Source organism: Schistosoma haematobium, chromosome 1 (genome assembly GCF_000699445.3).
Source record: "Schistosoma haematobium chromosome 1, whole genome shotgun sequence".
Lineage (NCBI taxonomy): Eukaryota > Metazoa > Platyhelminthes > Trematoda > Strigeidida > Schistosomatidae > Schistosoma > Schistosoma haematobium.
Window position 1 is genome coordinate 20,429,361 of NC_067196.1, and position 23,785 is coordinate 20,453,145.

The 23,785-nt window shown below is 38.0% G+C and overlaps 1 protein-coding gene across 2 annotated transcripts; it reads left to right on the forward strand.

Moving 5' to 3' along the window:
• Positions 1-4,053: 4,053 nt before the first annotated feature.
• On the forward strand, positions 4,054-23,634 carry TSSC1_1 (Protein tssc1). 2 transcript variants are annotated; one of them, XM_035734115.2, is made up of 10 exons: positions 4,054-4,141; positions 5,193-5,314; positions 7,527-7,712; positions 8,993-9,128; positions 10,804-11,002; positions 13,160-13,231; positions 14,002-14,292; positions 14,782-15,055; positions 17,348-17,562; positions 23,297-23,634. In XM_035734115.2, exons 2-10 carry the CDS (start codon positions 5,270-5,272, stop codon positions 23,472-23,474), a joined length of 1,596 nt encoding a protein of 531 aa, XP_035589162.2. In that variant the 5' UTR covers positions 4,054-4,141; positions 5,193-5,269; the 3' UTR covers positions 23,475-23,634. The 2 variants fall into 2 exon arrangements, with proteins under 2 accessions (XP_035589162.2, XP_051073363.1); XM_051212546.1 differs by lacking the exons at positions 4,054-4,141; positions 5,193-5,314; positions 7,527-7,712; ... (2 more) ...; positions 13,160-13,231; positions 14,782-15,055 and having other exon boundaries at positions 13,580-14,292.
• Positions 23,635-23,785: the final 151 nt, after the last annotated feature.

Here is a 23,785-nt window from a genome sequence, read left to right on the forward strand (position 1 = left end):
ATCAATATTTTTTCTTTAAAATGCAACAGTAGTGAGCCTTCACATACATTAAAAACTGTTTCGCCCTTGGAACTATGGCCCTATGGAACTGATTACGGGAGACCCAACGAATAGCAGATTATAAAAAGGATGCTGGACTTCCATTTTAGTCTCACAACCACTTCCAGTATTTTTTGACTTCTTTTACTCTTTCGTTTGGAAAAAAAACAACAAAAACTGCAGCTTAACATTACCAATACAACTTTTAAACGGAAACTTGGTTTAAACCTTTGTTTGATATTCGATTCTTAATGAAAGTTCTTGAATAAATTTTTGAATCTAATGCTACTTTGTTTTATTTACATAATCGTTGCAAGAAACTTGTGATAAGCGAGCCTCTCAGCACCTAGTTCATGTGTTCAAATGGTTGTGGACTGAATAGAAGCTTTCGCTTAACAGGCTTCCGTGCCTAGTAGCAGGGGATCACCAATACCTCAAGGCAGGAAACTAGATATGTTAACAATAAAAGAGGAAAAAGAAATCGGTAAATCATAGTATGATACTATACTTAGTCCTTAAGAATAAATCCAGTTGCCCCTTAAAGGACTCCTGGGAAGTCGCTTAGACTAGCTCGGACGGCTGAAAATTCCAGCATTTGACAACTCTTAAGGGATAGAAGTTGTGCCTACAGTCCATTCTGCTATGTTGTGTCTCTAGTTTCTGGGTGTTACCCCTTAGGTTAGTGTTGGAACTAAGCTTAATTAGGTAATTTAGGGGATGTCCAGGAGTGTCAAGGTTATTGTAAGCCATTAGGTCACCTCTAGGACGTCTATACTCTAATGAGTAGAAGTTAAGTGATTGAAGGCGCTCTTCATAAGGTGATTTGGTGGTTATCTTCGCCATTTCCTTGGGAGACCTACAGACTCGGGTCCTCTCATAGCTTATTCTAACCACCATGGGTTGTCACGCCAGCTGATGGATGGACACGCGTTACACATCCTAACCGTATCTGCTTCTTATCTTATAGCTTCTAATTCAAATGCCATATGACAAGCAAGCAATGCCCCTACCCGTACTAATGCAACACTAGTAACTCAAATACACCCCGTATGGTACCTTACACTGGTTTACGCACTCGCTTAGCTCTTTAGTGAAAATCCCATGAACCCCCCTACCTCCATCAAAACAAATAAGTTTGTATCTGCAGCATATAGCAATTTTATTATTCAAAAGTAAGATATAACAGTTAGAATTAGAGTAAAATGGCAGTATACAGCAGATGCATGTGGTACATGTCTTCATCGATTAACTGAAATAGAAAATACGGATATTAGCTTAAAAGGCTTATTTAGAAAGACTAGTGTCTAATTTGAACTTACTGCGTGAGAAAGTTATACTGGAACTACGAATTATGTAGGAATCTAGTCTCACAGGGCGTACGAAGCACTCAGACTGTAAGACAGTTGTCCAAAAATAATTCGAATATGAAGGTGAGATTTGCAGGTACTTTTCATCGTAAGGGTTAACATATTATGTACCAGTTGACATCATACCGTAAGAAAACACAAATTTGCGAGAGGTGAAATATAATCTATAAAAAAGTGAGCTTAATAACAGTTAATTACCTTTTTACTCCCTGATCATGACCCTTCAGCTTCCTTTTATGGCCAAAACAGCAAACATACACTAGACACTGGTAGCAGATTTCCGGCTTTTCAATGTTAAGCTTGCTTTAACGCACTGAGTAATGGGCACAACCCCTCTGTTACTGTTATATGGCATATTTTTCATAACAAACACTCTGCAATAGATTGGTAACATCTGTGACTTCATCTATAGTTGTCGGAAGTCTGGGTCCTTTCGAAATCAATACCGATATACCCTACTCCTTGGCACTCTGTATTAGTTTGACTCGTTGGTGGGATAGTGTTGTCCATAATACTGAAGAAAATTTAAAAAAACGCAGATTGTTTCCTTTCGTTTTGCCGATAACATCATAAAGGACAGTTAGGAACGAACATGCGAACAGTTAGAGTCACAGGCGGCAGCAACAATTATTATAACTAAATGAAAACGAACTTCGGCTTTGGATATCTAGAAAAAAGGTAAAACATAACTGATTGTCGTTTAAAAACGTAATGTCTTATGTTAGTACTAGCCAGCTTAGCTGAATAAATACAGTGACTTCATTAGCAGCAGGTAAAACCCAGAAAACAAAGCAAAATCAGGAAAAACTTTGCTCCAACGTTCAGAGTATTACACTAACTTCTGGATTTTAGCACACTGAAACATCAAATTCTGTAGCTACACAAAAGAAATAGCGGAAAAAAACAGAGAACGAAGAAAGCCGGCCGACATTTTATAACACAAGACTAGCCAGGTTGCCCGAAGAAATACATTGACTTGGGTAGAAGCAGCAAAAACCCAGAAAACATCGCTGACTCGAAATAAACTTCACACCAACATATAGAAGATTACACTAAATGCGGCATTTTAGCACACTGAGACATTAAATTACATAGCTACACAAAAGAATTAGCTGAAAGAAGCACAGAACGAGGAAAGCCGACCGCCATTGCTTACAAAGATGGCGGATGTAACAATTCCCGCCTCATTCTGATTGGTTGCTAAGCTGAAGGCACATTTACGAAATTGAGTTGCGTTTAACTGCAGCCCGCAAAACTCGTAGAAACCGAAAGGAGTGATGATAGAGGTTTCAGGAATGTTGTCAGTAGTCATGGACATCTGATTATGTGTTTAACGAAGTCGAATTCCGAAAAAACATTTGTACCTTTCAAGACAGCAGTCAAATCGTGAACATGAGGCGACGGGTAAAGACTCTGAATGGTCACCAGTCGGACGCCAGTCGTTGCTGTCCTTTTTAGGGACCACATGCAAGGAGGATGCCCATGGGCTGTTTGATGGCCGAATGATCCCTAAATCTATCATATGATCGTATCCATTTTTAACTAACCTTAGCTTTTCGGGAGCCAGTCACATTCGAGAATACGGGTGGTCCTGTTGTTGCGATGTGATGTGTAACATTACTTGTTACACACGGCGATTTCGGTTGCATTTTGTATATCTCAGGGTACTTATCGAGTACTTGTTGGTAGCATAGATCAATCATGTACCCTACTATGACTGGAGATAATCTACAACAGGATAAAGAAGTTAATCAAACAGATAATTTAGTGTTTCCGCCTATTAACCTCCATTTGTGCGTGTCAATAAGTAAATTATGATGTTGTAACGGGTCTGTACCTATGGTTGGCACAAAAACATCTGCAACACTGGAAATCCAGTGTATGGGTTTGCGTAAACCCACGTTGAGATAGACGTACCGCTTACCATATGTGGCGACAGGCTTTAAGTTGCCGCCTGTAAGTCTAAAACCGGTTCGTGCGGTCGTTCATTAGAGTTCTCTGGAAGAACGCTAACTTCTGCACCAGCGGCGACGAGGTAGCAAATTTTCGTTATCACAACAGTGACGTGCAACAGACGTCTGTGTTCACCGGCTTCGGTTGCCGTTAACGCGTGCCGACTGAGAAGTTTCCCGAAACGTTTTTCATGTCAATCGGTTTGAAGTTCAGAAATTTGCAGGGTTTTCTGCGATTTCGAGAGGAGCTTCCATACTGGTCATGATGTCAACACCACAAGTATTTATAATTTGACAAAGCTCTAACTAGTAACAGTCTCTGTAATTGAATCAGGCCCACCCAGTGAAATCAAAATTCAGAAGCGAGGAGGTTCAAAGATATATTTTATAGGTTATCAATATATCAGTAAGTGACTGATTTCAGCCGGGAGCGGTTGCAGAAGTTGAACATGGCGTTCTCTTTCGTGATTTGGTGCGAGTGCTTGATAGAGCGCTTTCATATGGGTGATTTTATTAGAACTAATCTGGTCAGAATCCAATGTCGAAAACTTACAGAGCTATTGATTTTAGGAATTTAGTGACCGCCGAAATTATGTTAGCACTCAAGATTTATTGTCACCTTTTGTAAGGTGACTGACTACATCAGAATATTTTGTTTTTATTTGTCATCTCTACAGCAAAAAGCTTGAACGATATACGGAATGACCGCCGTTTGCCAGGCCGTTCAAGGCCGTTGAAACAAAACGGCGGGCAGCTTCGTAGGAGTTTTTTTCCGTGGTAAATGTAAGTATACTGTGTTCTCGCGAGGTTGTCGACTTACTTTTTCTTTTGGTCTCTTTTCCATCCTTCGCGTTGCTCGGTGAGACTTTGATTTATGGACGACCTTTGAGCCAAGCTACACTGACCTTGAGTGTCCATTTAATATCTAGCACCAAATCAGGGTTCTAAACCTGTGTGAGGAATTAGAATTATGTTTTACAGTTAATGATTAAGGTTAGGAATTAGATTTTGGGTTTTTATCACGAACTGTCATAAGCTATAATGTTAAAACTATTTAACCAGATTGGATGAGTGAATTTAGCACCGATATCCGAGGCCTATTATCTGATACCTTATTGGTTCGTTCATAACTTATAGTCTCGCCCAAATATGATAATAATGATATAGCCTATTTATTTCTGTATCACGTATTCAGTCTGTTTCCTACCAAACTACTTAACCAGACATCAAATATGCTATAAAATCAATTTTAGACGGTTTTGTTAACGGTGACATTCGATAGTGTAATAATCAAGATTAATCAGTAGTTAGAATTGAGAGGTGTAATCTAAATATATACTGGCTACCGACCCGAGCTCCCAAGTTTGGGGGAATTTTGGGGTACTTTGGGGAGACTCCCGAAGTCAAATGACCCTCACCAATGTTTAGGAAATTCTGGGGGCATTTTGTGGAAATCCCCAAAGTTAAATGACCTTGACCAAGGTTAAAGGGGAATTTTGGGGTTTTAGTGCCATTTCCCCAAAGTTTACTATAGCGGCTTCCCCAAAATGGGGAGCTCGGGGAGTCCCACTATCCTCCAATTATTTAGGGAACTTTCCATTTTATATCAAAAGATTGCTTTTCTGTTGTCTCGTGTACAACCAAAACTACGGAAAATCGTTGTGTTAAGACCAACTAATCCTGTTTTGACAGTACAACTATGCTATGATGACAGTATTTTACATCAAGCATCTAGGGGGGGGAGAGTGGCTCTAGCCAGTTCCAGACTGTACTATATTCTCTAATAGTTATGTTGTTCTTTGCTTGTTTATTTCTCACATTTTTGGCATTTTAGTATCAAAGAATCTTCTTTGTTCTATGGGCCTCTGCCAACGGACTGTTCTGTAAGAAGTCGTTACTTCCCCGCCATAAATGAAGCTAAGTAGCTTTCCACCGTCATCAGGAGTCGCTGTTCAGGTGAGATTGCAAGTTTCCTTACTAGTTATTACTTAATAATTAGACGCAGCCATCTCGTAGATATGTTTTCTATCCACAGGATCTCCCAAAGAAATATTGTTCGAGGCCACCATGTTTGAGAATTTAAATGAATTATTTAGATACAGTCCGTGGTTTTCATTGGAAATCAAAGTTACTTCACACTATAACTATAGTTAGTACTAAACCTTCTGCTCATCATTGCGATATTCATCGCTGAACCGTATAATCTACCAAGGTTATTTAATCTCATTTACTCGGAAAACAGTCACTCATTCAGACTTCAAGTTCATTAATATCAACGAGTTTACATGTTTTTATTATTGTTACACGTTAAATTCCCAATCCTTCTTACTATCTGTGATACTACACTTACCACTTGAGTATTTGTCTTGATAATTCCACTCTATTTTGCTGATATTGCGTGGCGACTTAAACCATGAGACATGTCAGGTTCTACATTGCTCGTAACTAACTAACTAATATAACATTCCAGGAGTATGTAGCAAGCACCGATTAAGATGACATGACTTCATTTATTTTAATCCGATACATATTCTGGTACACTTGGGGATCCTTCACACAAATAAAGATACGATGTCAAGGCGTACAGGAGAGAAGCGTGGTGCGGTCAAAAAATAAACAGTAAACCAAGAGTGTGTAACAGGAGATACAACTGAATTATAAATGCAACCAAGAAGACCCTTCGGTTGAGTAGGCTCTATCGCCCCATCTTTCAGAGCTGTTTCCAGAATGTCATGAATAACAAGCTGAAAAATAAAGCGGATCGTGCAGGACTATCCGATTCCACTTATGAATTAGAACGATTGAGAGGTGGTTGTATGCCCTCACTTTGTTTAAGTTGTTTGTGCACGGAGTATTCTGGATGTTGTCATAATTTTCAGACACCTCTTCAACACACAATTACAGAGCAGTTCTGTTCAATAAATAGAAGACACTTGATATCAATAAACACAACAGTTGTTAGCCCTAAACAACCGTGGTGGTCAATAAATCCACGACCTAGTCGATAACAACCTGCTCCTCATGAGTCAATCTTTCACAGGCTCTAAACAATCTTTGTTTTATTATTTCTTTATTACACATAAATATTGGTACGAGAGGGAACCAAATATATATGCGCCACACGAACATGAACAATCTGCAAAGTATGACGGAAGCCAGTAATTTAGGTACGATTGAGAGTGCACTTATCCCACACTAGTCGTTACACGGATTATGCCGACTATAAAGATGGAGACGACGATCGCTTTATTTCATGATTTAGAAAACTTTTTTTCAGACTTCTTAAAACAACCTTGCTAGCTCCCTGACCAAAACTCGCTACTTCCCTCAGAAAGGGCCGGAGATAGGTCGTTTGGTTTAAGTTAACTCATGTGACAGAAACGTCTCGAATCGACAGATGGATATTAAACCTATCGTATTTCCCTCAGAATCTCAGAGATGTAGTGTACGAAATCATGGATTTCCAAAAAACACAAATTGAAAGCAATTAGTCCTTTCTTATTTTTAGAGGATATTTTTTATGATTCTGATATAATTTTTTAGTGTAAATCGGTGAACACTAGTGAAAATCGGTCGAATATTTTAGGCATATACTGTCTTTCGATCCATGGTCAGTTCACCAAGACTAGCTAGTCACGTGTTGCGTTTACAGCACTACCATTCTACCTCAATATAAACATAAATACCTGCTAGTCTTTGGGGAGTATTTCCCAAATAGTAGGTGTTAAACACGTCAAATATTGTGGGGGCTCCTCAAGGACATCTACGAAACCGTATTTCGTCAACTTTTCTTTGATAGTTCAGATGGAATAATTTGTCTCAGGTAATAATTATTCTGGAGTATCTCTTATGAACGGAATTGCTCGTTGGGATCGATAATCTTCATTTAGATTATTAAGTTGGGTTGACCAGTCAAGTTTTTGTTGCAATAAAGATCAGTGAGCAACGTATAAAGAGAAACGACTACTAGTCGGTTGGGGTCATATAAAAACTGTAGATCGACTTTTAAGTGTAGTTATTGTTGTGTTTATATTACCATTTTAGTTCATCATATGTTTTGAAAATATCGTCATAATTACTTGAGCGGATAGCTTTTTGATGTCGCAAACATTTTTACGAATATGCTTTTACAATTATTTGTTAGTTTTTTCATTTTTTTTGTTCACAGCCTAATGTACGATGTTTAGTCGGGTTGTATGGATCTCTTAAGGATTCCAGCTTTGAAAACCTCAATCGACTAGTAGAAGAAGATCGAGATGAACAAGAGATTTTGCGATATGCGATAAGTCACGAAGAGTCTGATGAAGTTCGATTTTTAGTTGGATCTCAGTCTCTGAAGCCACAAGGTAGTCAGGTAAGTTTTACATCCCTTGAAATCTGCACTTGAAAATTTTTTCTCTCCCTAATATATATATATATATATATATAGTATCGCTACACAACAATATTTGTTTCGTCCACTAATGAATTAAGAGGTTTGGTGCAACAGAGCATTGAAAGTGTGTCATATTAAGAGAAATGATAATATTGCACATAAACGAAAGGGAAAACAGTCCTGTAATCAAGTATATTAACAACGACAGTAATTAGTTCTAAATACAACTTAACTGAAAATACAATCAAGAAAAGTTCATACTTAATGAGGCTCATCGTATCGGGGATCTGGGCACAGACTAGAGTCGCTTGGGTGGTCAGTGGGTACTCAGTGATCACAAGTCAGATAATGATGACTGTCTTCAGCACCTTTTCATGGACCACCACCAATTTTACCCAGCACATTCACAACCGGTTTCACCTGGGATCCTCCTACTGAAACTCAAGTTTAGACTCAGACTAGTCATACCAAGATCAGCTAGCACTGATGTGCTTATGTAAAAGACTCGCTCTTTTTAGAGTGCCTATCTGAACTGTGATCATGCTCTGGCTTGCTCCAAGCTCATATTGCCTGTCGGTGGACAGAAAATTTTCTAGACAGATCGATATAAGAAACCCACCTGCCTCAGTTTTGGCATCCAGGCTGTATCTCAACCCTCAACCAAATAACGATAATTATCAGTGAAGATAACGAACCACTCGCTTCCCTAATTATATAAGTTATAACTATAATTATTTTATCAGTTGCAAACTCGATTTATTTCACTTCGACTTTCGATTTCGTTTTATTTCTTTATTGTACACACTTTTCTTATCATTACTTGAATCTTTAACTCACTTAGCAGCTCATCTTCGTTAAGAATTCTATCTTGTTTAAACGGTGTTCAGTCGTTGAATGGTTGATTTCTAAATACTGTTGTCGAACTGGACACCACTGTGATAAATGCGGCTTAAATTCCAGACTAAAAGTCGACCATTGCAGTGATATTTTGGTATTGAACCAATCATATACTGAGTAGTATCAATTATCTGGCGTAGGACCTAGTTATTAAAGAAACATGTTTATTCACTATATTTACTTTCCATGGAATTCTGATTTCAAAGAATGTCTAACAACTGCTAATTTATCCGCTTGTATATTTATTTAGTTGTTCGTCTTCGTAAAGAATTCAGTAAATTGTATGTAATCAGCCCATCTCATTTATTATCAGTTCATCGAGTTTTTGATTACGCTTGTTTTCTTTCCACATTTTTTGGTAGGTCACTTTGGTAACACTTGTGGAGTCATTAGATATCGACTTAAAAAAACAGACTTTTGCACATCCGAATGGAGAGGTTACTTCATTGGTTACACTGGCATCTAAACCAGATTGCTTTATATCACTGTCAGCATCATGTAAGTTTTGTTGGCATACGGAATTTCTTATACGGATACTTGCTTTGAAGATTTTTTTTGATTAGCGAGTGACTCATAATAAAGCTTATACCGACAGACCTCTTAATTATACCCTCAACTCAAACAATAATACTGGTGTACGTTTTTCAGTTTACCGGCATGATAGATGAATACTAACTAAAGAAGGATAAGCCGATAGGTATTTACTATTGTTATATGGAATTAGGTACAAATATGTACCGTTATTGTTAGGACAGCTCGCAAGTAAGATGTTTTATTGAAGTTACAAGTAGTTTCATACTAGTTCTTTTGAATCTAATGATTTTTCATCATACACAAAACTAATGGTTGAAGTTTACATTAGAAGCATATTATCAAGGAAGTAGATTGCTTTCTATGTTCAATTTAATTGAAACAAGTATTTCCCGTGATAGCAGCTTTTCATATTTAACAAAGGTGTTAATATTTTGTTGGATGAGCCTTTGGAATCTGAGGCTTCGATTAAAATTTTTGTTATTGAGAACTCTTTTGTTCTGATAAACTAAAATCCATCAACTACTAAAACATTCCATATATTTACCGACTTGAAGCCCTTCCAAACAAAACTTCGGGTTGAAATGATTGCTTTTAGATACTACTCTTTATTTCCTTTATTAAAATATGGACCCACAGTTAAGCAGTTCTACATCAAAAGAATAGTAGGTTAGGATATTTTTTTATTGTAGTGTAAACAGAATAGAGAATCATACTACGAAGTGCGTCACTTAAAAATGACTTTTTGTTTTCAAAGTTATAAACGAAGGTCAGAAAAAGAACTCAGTGAAATGCGACTATGTTAATTTTTCATCTTTAGTGATTGGGTTTGATGTCTTATCGTTTATTGGCTAAATGACGACTTGGTCGCCCAGTTACCTTCCTTTTTTTCATCTTTTGCGTTTGACTTTCAATCCTTTGACCCCAAGTTCGAACTCTGCTGTGTTAACTTCGGTTCGCATAACCTCATAAACTTCATAACAAAATTTGAGCCAAAATTGAGTAATAGAATCCAGTTACAAAGTTATATGACATTACTGATGAATACGAGTGATAACTTGGTACCGACTCATATGCATGAGCTCAAACATTTAACAGAAATAAACATCGTTTCGTTATTAAAAATTTTTCGTTGTTTTTGTATATTCCTGTTGTTGGCATTCAGGACTGCACCTGATTAGTGTCTGCTAGCAAATAAAATCCTCGAGCGGATCCCTCGATATTTCATGTAGCTATAAGTTAGAAATATTTTTGGAACTGAAGTTTCAGTTGAGTACACGTGCTTCCTATTTTGAACATTCAATGGATCTGTATTAATCGCACCTGTACGTAGTTTTATTTTTGGTGCAATATATGCAAATAACATCCACCCAGATGTTCAGTAAATGAAAATAGAATCTAGTTTAAAATTTCAGATATATTCACCAAAATATTCCAGTAAATTTAGCTAATAAGGATCAAGTGTTTCATTGCGCATTAAAAAAAAAAACATACCACAAATAATTGCTGTCAACTAACCCGAAACTGAACACGTAGAATTGAATCACTGAACCAAATGGTTAAGTTAACCATTTTTATTATATGTATCATACTGTATACCACAAGAATATTCTACCTAATTTGCTTTGTTTATATTACTTAGATTCAAATGAACGACCAGAACTTCGTAATAGTGCTCGACTTTGGAGAATACCTAATCTTAACGAAAATTTATTAGACGATGCTATGATTGAATCAAATCTATCAAAATCACCAGTAGATAACAATAATTCATCTACGGCGAATAATTCATTGGATTATGTAACTACACTACCATTAGATAAATATCATAGCATCAAAAGGTAAATATTTTCTGTTTTGTTTAACGAAAACGTATCAGTTTTATGATATTGAATGCATGGGTTTATATTATCATTAAATTGTAATTATAAACTAATTTTTAACCCTATCTATGTGAAATAGGAAATTATGAGCGGTTCTAAGATTATTTAATTGAATCATTGAAAAAAATTTACGTGAAATCAATGCTTGTGAATTTTGCGCTACTAACTTACGTGCGAACTAAGTTATCATACATCTGGTGTGGTGCGTGCTACTTATATTGATATAAGTAGTATATAACGTGGGTTAAAAGAACGTAATGTCGGGCAGCAGAAGATGGAGAAGATCAAGAAAGGAAGAGCGATAACACAATGGAATTTGTAAGAAATCGCATGAACAATGAAATGTGAGACAATGGATTGAGGTTTGCATCAGCAACAGTCCGATTTGATATGATGGAATGATATTTTGCAAATTAACGATTTACTATATGGTTTTTCTATTTTACCAAGTAATTCTGTAATTTGTGCTAAATACAATTGGTTGTCCTCACTCGTGTTCTCCTTCACTACACTGGTATAGACATTTTTCAATTCAAGTTATTCTAATTAATTTTTATCAGTAATATCCTTCGTCTTTTTACCATCTGGGGATAAATTTTTGCTATCTACTTATTTAATTAAAGATAGGTAGTGGCTAGCAGTGGGATTCAGTATACCTACTTCTTTCTATTTGGGACTCGTCGACTGGGTGTACCTGCATCACGGTGTTAATGTTCACACTGTGACGAGTCTAATACTGTCCAGTTTGGACGTCTGACGCGTTACTAGCTAAACTACTTAGTCTAGATAGCCACTGGTTTGTACAACGTAGATGAATCTTACTGTTTATACGTAATTGTTGGAATCTTCCAGTTGTTAATGTTAAGGACTGAATTTTGATCAGTCTCTTTTGGTATGTTTACATCTTGAGCGGATTGCTTCTATGTTGTCACTAAGTATTTACGCCCCCGAATGCCCGGCTACGGCCGAGAGTGGGGAGAGTCAGCTCTCTCTTTCTGTCTCTCGAAATGCTCTCACATGAACATGCATATACAGCCACTGTCAGAGAAGTCCTACTCACTGCCTTCTCGTGGCGGGGGTGTTTCTTACGAAATTGAGAGGACGAAAACTAATGTCTAGCGCTTTAACCGGGTTAGCGGATATGGAGGATTCACCTAAAGGAGTTAGAAAACCCTGATTCCAAATCACTAGTGCACATGGGCTAGATTGACTTCAGTAATGTTCAGCGAAGTGTCATACAAATTTAATTGGATGTACCATGTATTTAGGAACTCTACGATTCGCCATCATATTCCAACCTGCGACCTTCAAATCCTACACTCTACTCAAATTATAATAAACAATCCACTTGTAATCAAATCTTTTTAGTCTAATAACTATATGAAATCCATAGTCTAATGATAGTTTGTTTTCCTGGATATGTCATCATGATATGATTTTAATTTCTGCAGGATATTTTAAATATAATTTGATATCTATGATGGTATCAAATTGGTAACTCATCTATGACTATATTATCCTCGTAATTCCCACTCTTCATTTAGCTTAAAGACAGAAAGATCAAACTTTCTGCAATAGTCGTTGAGTTGTTCATCCTTCTTACATTGGTGTTAGGATTTGTCAATCGTCCTAGTTAACGAAACACCATCCAATATAGTTGTACGCTATCTTTCATCATATGAGATAATGCTCTACTAAACCATTGACGTTATACTTTCATGTTCCCAGATGGTCTGATAATTGATCGAGTAGTCAATCGTTTCCTTCTCCCAGTTTTGGTTAACTTACGTTATGAAAAACAGTAATCAATAACTGCTGGAAGTTTGGATGTCATTTGTAAGACCGCCACATGCTACCGTCAGCGATTGAAACTTCGTCGGCCGCCTGTTAGGTTAATGACTTACCTGGGATAGTAACAAACAGTTTATTTGTAGATTGCTATCTTAACCTTGATTTCGTTCAGTACGATTGTTATTTCTGATTATTACAAAAATTCACTTTCGAACACCATTCTAGTCTGGCGGTTGACCCAAGGGTCTTATAACTTTTTAAAATGTTTTTAGTCTACTTGTATGCGAAGTCTTTTAAAAGTCCCTTCATTTTTTTAATTTACAGGATTACATCACATCCGTCTAGTACGTGCTGTGATTTAGCCTGTGTTGTCGGACCACCTATTGAAATGCCTGGGTAAGTAATTTTTTTACTCTTGGTGTATTTTATCTTGTCATTTTCTTTATGAATCTTTATACCAATGTAATTCCCTATTTCACAGGTTGAAATCATGAGTCAGTTGAAGCTAGACCACCATTGAAAACCTGGAAGCACTGGACGGCCGTTTCGTCCTGGTATGGGACTCCTCAGCAGTGCGCATCCACGATCCCGCACCACGCGGGGCTCGAACCCAGGACCTACTGGCTTCGCGCGCGAGCACTTAACCACTAGACCACTGAGCCGGCATCCAACGGTGTTAATGTCTAACTTCAACCAATCCACGAAGTTGCGCCACCGTACACCATTGTCTTCAGTGAGTTGTTATCTCACAACAGACCGGTTGAACTTCAACTGACTCATGATTTCAACCTGTGAAATTTCTAAAACTCTCCACAAAACCCATTCTGATTAATTCCCCATATTTGTTACCGACAGAGGTTAGTGAACATACAGTTTCATGAATTGAATGAAGTTGAAAATGGTAATCACTGAATATCAGCTCAGTGATCTAAATGCAATATCATTATTACAAGCCTGAGGTTTCTAGATTCGATCCATTGCAATGTAATATGTAGCACGTAATAATTTTAATACTAGAGCGAAATAGCTGTCCAGTGCCGTTAGTTTTTAGTGGTTTTTGAATCAAATCTAGCTCATGATATAAACTTTAAATTGTATGATCTCCACAAACTTTTCCTTATAGACTGTTTTGTTTATTTTATATATCTCCTGCAATATATTTACAGTTCAGCTGCTTATTCTTCCCTCGTAACCACTGCAACGACAAGCTATTTAGTCATACTTAAAGCTTCATCAAATTCAAATTCTAGTGATTATCAAATCAGTACAAGTGTACAGTTATATTTACCACCTTCATCTCCAAGTGATAGTTTACGTACAAATATGAAGTCATCAACTGGTTGTTTATCAACTACTGCATCACCTAACGCTATTCGTTGGTCTCCACATGAACATTCAAATCAACTTGCGATAGCTTTTGATAATGGTATACTAGGATGGGATGTTCGATGTATGAAGTAAGTTCATCTCGTTTATTGATTTCAGCGATCCATTATTTGACTTAGATGTGTTTAGTTGAGAATTTGAAAGGCATAGACATGTAAACTAGTGATGTATAAGAATACGCCAGTCACTGACCAGTTCACCAAAAGTATAAACCATGGGCTAAATTTTATATTTGTCCAAAACTTCATAACTGAATTGATTGTGTAACTTGTAATTTGAGTGTGATATTAGACATGGACCGGAAGTGTACTTAAGTCTCAGTTAAGTCTTGTATTTTGTTGCTTGAAAGTAAGGCTAGGTGTGTAATATATATATGTTCAAAAAATAAGATGTCTGATCTATTTTCAAATCGGAACGGTGAATGTTAGTGGCTAATTTAAGAAGAAATTGTTGATCAAATCATTCCAGATATTTTGTATTTATAATTTATGTTTATAAGAACAACCAGTCAGTAGTTAAAAAAATAATATACTGTGTAAAAATAATCTGTTTCCTAAAAGGCCTAGTTTCTGGATGGAAAATGCCCATTGGCCATGTGTTAGAGACATTGATTACAATCCTCATCGTCCTAATCTGTTAGTATCCGGTGGAGACGATGGAATCATGAGACTTTGGGATCTTCGCTATTTACGCACAAGATATCGCTGTCTGTCTACCACTGCCGCTGTTTCAGCAAAAAACACAGCTATTTCAAATGCATCTGAAAGAATTATGCAATACGGCACGGAACCAACTGTTCAGCCTTTGTTCGCAATCGCATCTCACTCTCATTGGGTTGGTTTCTTTTTCGATGTCCCACTCCTAGCACATATTTTGAAGTCAATTTAATGACATATTTCTATTTTATTGACAGTGTGTAAGATTCATCAGCTTTAAAAGTTTATTTCTGAATTGAAGCTTTTAACGATAAACGCATCAATCTCGCACTACGCGTTTATTACCACTGCAAGTTAACCAAAAAATGAAGATACAAGTATATTATACTGATGACCTTGGTCGACTTACCAACCAATCAGGAAGCACTGTGTAGTTATAAAACAGCTAATAATAAAAAAGCAATGGAATAATGGTTTTGATACAACTGATTGACCCATACATGTCAGATTTTTAATTGTGGTAAAGAAAAGTGGTTAAGTTTATGTATTGTTAATTGGATTAGCCTTACGAGTAAGGGTTATAACCTTACATGGTTTTCATCATTAATTGGCGTTAGCTGTAATTAATAAATAAAGGCTTAGGCTAGGTAACAAGAGTTAAGTTAGAACTATTCATTGGGATTATTAGTTAAGGTCAGTGTTTTCATCACTAACTGACGTCAGCTATAATGCAATAATACTTTGGAACATTGTTGTTTACTTTAGAGTTGATATTGCAAGTCAGGGCTTAGAGTGGAAAAATACTATCCAGCTGCTCAAACACCACTGACTGTGCATTGATCCATACCAAGCACTTTAACACAATATCCGCATCAAGAACAGGTATTCCTTGTAATTTAAGTACCGTGTCATATTCACTGTGTATTGTAGATATTTCAATCAAAACCAAACATTTTAGGAACCTTATATTATCAACTTTCATTTAGTTAAGAATAATGTACAAGCTATTTTACAACACGCTTTCAATTTCGCGCAAAATCCATGGGACGCTATTTTAATTCTGATTGTTTACTTCAAGGCCGTCAATATAGTATACATTTACCACACATAATTCGTTTGTATTTAACCACTATACGTACCAATACTGTCCTGACACTAATTTTATTATTTTGGTTCCATTCACTACCTTTACACTTGACTCATTTTTACGAGATAACATAAAACCTACAGTAATCCAAAAAAGCACATTGAGAAATGGGAAAAAATTAAAAAAGTGGGATCAGTCGATTGTAATTTATTGTTAGAAATATTTTCACAATTGATTTATAAATGTAAAGATGGATGGTATGTACATTAACAACAGTCATACTTTTTAAAATTATCGGTCTAGAGTTCTTCAGACAATCCAGACTAGTGCTCATTAGCTTTGTTATTTATTTTTATGTCTTGATTTAGGAATGTTTCCATTCATTTCATACTGCACCCATTATCGTACGTCCCCATAGATAAGGCCTGGATACGTAAACATTGTTTCTCGATTATCTCGTACAATATAAACCCATAATCACAAATATTAGTTTATCTTTCGTTCCAAAAATCATGATTCATTTATCTCTCATTTACTAGCTCCCATTATAACTGAGTGATATTTCGGAGGCATTGATGGTTAAATCATAATTTTAATATTGTTATGGTGTCCAATGTATCAAAAAGTGTCTCACGGTTTGGTAGAAAACAATACTCCATCCACTCAGTGGTTACATGACAAGTAGTTTGTATTTATAAATGCCCGCTAATCTTTTAATATCAATAAATGTTTTTGAGCGCTGATAATAAAATCACTCGTATTTCGAAATCTATGTTGAAAAAAAACAATTATTTTTGTGTATATATACCTGTAATGTGTAGCAGCTAATTTAGTTAAAAACCACAGGTCGCATGTTTTGACACTTCTCTCTTTCATTTTGGCGAACCAGATAACATCATCAGTCACACAATGTGCCTCAAAGCCTAGTTCTTACACTTGGTAAATGATGTATATTACACAACAATCCTACTCATAAGTTATTTCCATTTCGCAGTTTTTTTTCGACCGTGTATGGGATTCCTCATCAGTTCACATTCCTGACCTCATGAAGAACTGAAATCAGTGTCTTTTGATTTCGTACCAAGCACGTTACTGTTCACTTGTGTTATTAGTATGGAGTAACATTCATTTCGTATTTGTCTGATATTCTGTCGTTTACTTTTTTCTACAATCAACCATTACTTGTAATATTTCTTTATAGTTGGTAGGGGTTATATTAATTTAGGACAAATGCATAATAATTAGTTTTCTATGTGTTAATTCGATTCGATATTTCAAATATGAATAAATATGTTTATTTATTCGGTCTTCCAGCACAGTAAGAATATTTTGAGTGTTTTTGTTGACAAATCAAAATAATAGGCTATCTTTCCATTCTAATAGATTTGGTCAGTACGCTATCACCCTACACGAGACCAACTTGTTCTCTCTTCAGGAAGTGATGGTCGTGTTTGTCTATACAACTTACCTAGCTATTCGTCTGATGCTCTTCTTACTAGTGACATGAATCAACAATCGACTAATGGTCATAGTCAAATAGAATTGCAAGATGAACTTGATGACCATTCATCCTGTTCTCATGAAGGTGAAATTGACAGGTAGGCAGTTATAATTTTTCATGTATTGTTTTACCCTAACCATAGTTGTTACCTTGAAGTGCTGGTCGGACTTGCCTATTGTGATGACCTAGTCGTTTTATATTGACCGGAGTAATTTTTCCTTCAGGTCCTGCCATCCCAGGTGGGTTAGTTGGGAAGGGTTAGACTAATGAAGGGGGTTAGAAAAGGATGGATTCAGATAGCTTGGTTGAATTTTGCCAACTTGTGGATTTGGCGACATATCCGCCTGCTAAGTAAACGAGACTATTGTTTAGTGGTTCGCTCTATTCTACTTCATGGTTATGAGACATAGCCACTAAGTAGAGCACATTCGTGTAGTGTTCAATCATAGATGCATTCGAAACATTAATTATTTATTTGAACACATAAATATTGGTACAAAAAGGCACCAACTATATATGCGCCACACAAAAAAATGAGAATGGGAAGAGAAAAGAAAGAAGGTAAGGAGCGTAAAATAAAAAAGAACAATAACGAACAGAATAGTGTAAGGTAGTGTAATGATAATAATAGTAATAATGATAATAATAATAATGATAGGGGAAACGGGAAGGTACAACCTGAGGAAATCATTCAGTTAAGGAAGATACAACCACTTTCTATGAAGAAAGTAAAAGAAGGTTACAGCAGGATCGCCACTGGCTTCTATTCTGAGCCATATCTGATAAAGTCTCTAGCCACTGTGTAGCACCATCTCTCGGACCCCAACCAGGGAGTCGTGAAGGACCAACAGAAGCCAGTCCTTTGCAACTTTCTTTCATGCCACGACACCATGTCATGCACTGACCACCTCTCCGCTTCTTCCAACCAGTCCCAGCGTCAGCAAATAATGCACGACGTGGAATTCTCTGGGACGTTATTCGTAGAACATGTCCAAGCCACCGAAGTCGGTTTTTCAAGATGGTGACATCGATTGCATTATCATCTCTGTGCCCGAACACACGATGCTGAACCTCTGCATTACTAACATGGTGTTGCCACTGGATGTCAACAATCATTCAGAGACAACGATGATCGAACACAGACAGTCGTCTAACATCCTCAACTCGGACAGGTCAGGTTTCACAAGCATAGAGCAAAACTGCTCTCACCAACGAGTTGTAGATCCAACCTTTTATAGCCAGACTAACATCACGAAGGCGCCAAAGATGACCAATATTGGCATAAGCTGCTCTGGCTTTCACTATACGTGAATTGATCTCATCACTCACGCCACCACCAGCACTTATGCAGCTACCTAGATACATGAACTTCCCGACTATTTCTATTTGCTCACTACCCAGGGTGAGTGCTGAACCAGAGTCCTGCCAGTCTTGTAGGAGTACTTTTGCACTTAGAAGGTGCGAAGCACATACCATACCTACGGACATTCATTGCCAACTAATTAAGTGCGGATTGCATGGCTTGGGCATTATCGCACAGTAAAAAATATCATCCGCATACTCAAGGTCGAGAAGTCTTTCTCCAGGCAACAGATCCACACCACCATTACTTACATCCATCAGAGCTGTTTCCAGAATGTCATCGATGGCAAAGTTGAAGAGGAATGGTGAGATTGGGCAACCCTGCCTAACCCCACTGCTCGAATGGAACAATGGAAAGAGGTGGTTGTATGCCCTCACTCTGTCTGAGGTGTTTGTATATAGGGCCTTTAAAATGTTAATAAACTCATCAGGCACACCCTTCTTCAATAAACAATCCCAGAGAACAGTCCTGTCCAACGAATCGAAGGCAGCCTTGATGTCAAGAAACGCTGCAACTGTTGGTGTGTGATAAGCATGATGGTGTCCTAACATTTGGCGGAGGGTGAAGATATGGTTAATACATCGTTTACTAGAACGAAAACCAGCCTGCTCCTCACGAGTCAATCTTTCTCGGTTTTGAACAACCTACGAAGTATGATGGAAGCCAACAGTTTGGACGTAATCGGAAGTAGACTTATCCCTCGATAGTTGTTACAGAAAAGACGTGAACCCTTTTTAAAGATAGGGACAACTATCGACTCATTCCATGACGTTGGTACACTTTCCAGTTACCAAACCTTTGTAAACAACGTCGTCAATTCCTTAGTCAGAAAGTCACCACCATCTTTGAAAAGAGCCGGAGGTAAGTCATCTGGGCCAAGTGATTTGTAGCGTTTCAAGAGTTGGAGTTCCTTGCGGACTTCCGTCTCATTTGGTGGATCAGTCTTCACCGCCCATGGAGGGCAGGACAGTCTGACCGATGTTGCCGGAGCAGCAGGCCAGTTGAACTGCCCTTCGAAGAATTCTGCCCATCGTCCAAGACGTCGATAGATGTTAGTGATTGGCATCCCATCATCCCCACAGATTGTTTCGCTCACACCAGACTTCTTGCTGCCAGTGGCTTGGATGAGCTGGAAGAGCTTCCGGTAGTTACCAGATGCAGCTGCTGCTTCCAGCTCATTAGCACGCTTTGACCACCAGGCTTCCCGGTCCTTACGCGAGCTTTGCTCAACTTCATTACGTAACAGTGGTCGTTTGTGGTCAAACTCACGGTCACTTGGAGTAGACCCACGGGCTTCAATGAGTTGTAAGGAGCCTGAAGAATTCCAGTGCTTATAAGCAGGACGTTTCACGAAGTCGCAAGCGACTTCACTCGCCATTTTCATGGCGTCATGAAGTTGCAACCAATGCTCATCTATACTTTTCGGTGGAATGGTGGCTAGCCTAGAAGCTAGCTCGGTTCGATACTTAGTTGCAACCAGCTTGCTAACATCAATCCTTTGGTGGCGGTCACTTCGTTGTCCACTGAAAAGTAAGGCAAGATTGGCGCAGACCAAGGCATGATCAGAGTCCAGATAGGTACTCCAAAAGGGGCGACAGTCTTGTACACAACCACGCCAGCGGTAGCTGATCGCGACGTGATCAATCTGAGTCTAGGCTTGAGGTGCAGATAAAGGATGCCAGGTGGCACATCGGCGATGACTGTGCCGGTAGTTAGTGCTGACCAGAAACAGGTTGTGGTCTGTGCATGGTTGCAGTAGACGGTCCCCGTTATCTATCCTGCGACCAACAAGTCCCCATTGGCCACCTAAACGACTCTCTTGTGTGCCTAGACGCCCGATCTGAGCATTCAAGTCTCCGGCTAGTACTACAATATCTGTCGTACGCACTTTCTGGAGAGGAACAGTTAACCGGCGGTAAAATCCATCCTTGATTGCATCCGGGCTGCAATCTGTCGGGGCATAGGCGGAGATGACGAAAGGACATCATTTCTCACGCCGATTTCTTCTCACTTTGTTGGAACTCTCTAATCTAACAGCACGTAATCGACTGTTAATGGGGATCCAATCGATTAGTGCTGCCTCAGCTCTAGCGCTTAGTGCGACACCAACGCCAGCAAAACCAGACGAAGATGCCACAGGGTCCCCGGATAAGCGCACATAAAACAAGCTTTTTGAAGCGACCGATGGAGAGTGAATTCATAGTACTTCACCAGAGTCTTGAATACGGGTCTCGGATAGGCAACAAACGGCAATATTAAGACTTTACAAAGAAATAGCCAGCCCTATCTGTTGTCCAACCTGCATAAGTATGCGAACGTTGAAGGCAGCCAGTTTTAATGGTGCACGTGGTTTCAGAAAAACTGATTCAGTATTCGTATTTGGTGGTAGCATTCAATTTTCAACCAGTCAGTGACTCGAGAACGTTTAGATAGAACCGAATTTCCACCATAGGCGAGCTGCTGCATAAATCGAAAGATAAGGATACACAGAGTGTGAATAAATGGCGTGGTAAATAATAATAATGTGAATTGTTTGACTCTTAATCAAAGCGTGAATAGGATTTTTCAGTAAATATCGTCATTCTCATTTTATTTGTGTGTGGGCTGTGGTACTGCCCGGGTTCCCAGACCGGAGCAGGTGGTTTTCTTAGGGGGCTACACCTCGAGCCTTCGACCTAAAGGTCTGACCCACAAGGCAGTGGAGCATCGTAAGGAGATGCAGTCCCATGGTAGCCGGTGACCAACGATTGGTTCATAGGCCATTTGTTCCCGCAGGATACTGTAGCCCATGTGCACCATTGATTTGGTTTGGGATCCGGTTAAAGCGCCGTACATTCACTTTTCGTCCTCTCATTTTCGTAAAGAAAACCCCCGCCACGAGAAGGCAGTGAGTAGGACTTCCCTGGCAGAGTCTGTATACGCGTGCCCGTGTGAGAGCGTTTCGAGAGGGATGGAGGGCCCACCCCACTCTCGGCCATACCGGGGCATTGCTCGTGTTCATTTTAAAACCACCGAGCGAGCGATGCTGGTCTTAGGTATAGGGTAGTTGGGAAATTATTACGTATGGTTAACTTCCCTTTACCTCGACGAGCAGTGATGTCTGGTGTAAGATTGGGTTGGAAGAAAGCTAAGGGTGGCTTAACCAGGATATAGTATCAGTCCATGAAGTCATTTAATATTTACTTGAACCCTATTGGCAGGTCCAGAATACCTGGCGAGGTTATCGTAACCAAATGCTGGAGATGATAAACGACAATGTACAGAATCAGCTGTAATAGAGCAGACTTATCCATTCTACTTTCCATTAGATCTTTAGTCTTAAAACTTATACTTTTATGTCCCACGAATTCGTTCTTATCGAATCATATTACTTATACCTAGTTGTTAGTACTACCAATGATTCTGTTACCTCTTTGTTATAACGGTTGGTTTTTCACGTTTACACGTATGGGACGTTAATTTACCTTAGACGGATATCTACACTAGATTCCCTCTCAGTGCCTATTCTACAGACTTCAACACAACTCAGATCAAGAACACGTGGTTAGCCTGACTAGAACGTAAATATATTTCCACACCAAAACCCGACACAATCCAACAACAGTGAACAATCAATAATAACATTATAAGGATAGGGGAATATATAACTCATCTGACACATGTCAGAATAAACAGACAACCTTTGTTATTCTCGCCCACACTTTATTCTTCTACCACTGAGACGTTTGTTTTGATAATCCCACTTCGCTGTTTCAATATGTTGTGGAAACTTGGATAAATGCATATATATGCCAGATTCTACATTGCTTTTGAATGAATAGAGGTATGTCTTAGTCATGTATCTTGTCTACTCTGAGCTTTAAGGTATAGTTTAGAACGTCGAAAAACTGATGCCATTTTATGAAGTTACATGTGAAGTACTAGTGTTGTTCTTAGTGACGTTTCGAATTGTAAATGATACTCTGAAGTGGAATAACTACACTAATTTGACATTATAACCGGTTTTATATGACCTAGTTAACATTTATAACATAAGATGGTGCGTTATGTTGTTACATAGCTTATTGTTAGCAATCCAAACATGAACTCGGTAGGATCGTGTTAACATTAGGGGCTACCTTGTTGATTAATGTACTAATATCTCTTCATTGCTGTAGATTTTCTGAAAGCTAGTTTATATCGACGTATTTTCTCAACTAGAAATGCTGACCCCACCGTATTGGAGAAATATCACTCACTAGATACCTAAATTCAGTTGATAAGAGAAAAAAGACTTAACTTATGAACCGAAACCTTTTAATTAGCATAAACATCCCCCTTTCAATGATATATTATTTTACCGTTATGAATCATTGTATCATGTCATAATAGTTTACCTCGATTGTAGTTTCGTTGGTTTACTTACTTAAGATAAAATCTGAAACACGAAGCGATGACACAAAAATTATTTTTTTCTTATTCCATATAGAAACGAAGATGGTTTGATCGCTCGTTTGGAACAACATGAAGAAAGTGTATATACAGCTGAATGGAGTCCAGTAGATGCATGGTATTTTGCATCGATCAGTTATGATGGCAATTTTCTTATAAATCGTGTTCCAGATCAAATCAAATTAAATATTTTATTACAATCTAATGATTACTAAATTATTTGTATTTGTTTTCTCTGCATTCTGGTATTGCTTTTATCGTTTGTGCATTTTGTTTTTCTCTTAACAATACTTCTATTAATTCGGCTGTGATAATTATTTAGTCAACTTTTGTACCAGTTTCACTAATAAATATGGATGTTTATTGACAAATAAATAGTTTGTTTTTCTATCATTATTTAGCAGAAATCTACAAGTCAGAGAAATTAAAAGTGTTCATATTTTCCATTATTATCATGATTCTTTATTTGAAATAGACTGAAAGAAAAACCAATAGTCATGTTATCTAAATGTACATATTAAAGAGA

Excerpts from the sequence above, each read along its gene's own strand:
- TSSC1_1 (XM_035734115.2), top strand. The coding sequence starts at position 5,270 with ATGAAGCTAAGTAGCTTTCCACCGTCATCAGGAGTCGCTGTTCAG. Across the intron at positions 7,713-8,992 it reads TGAAGCCACAAGGTAGTCAG|GTCACTTTGGTAACACTTGT; the intron begins GTAAGTTTTACA and ends ATTTTTTGGTAG. Across the intron at positions 11,003-13,159 it reads AAATATCATAGCATCAAAAG|GATTACATCACATCCGTCTA; the intron begins GTAAATATTTTC and ends TTTAATTTACAG.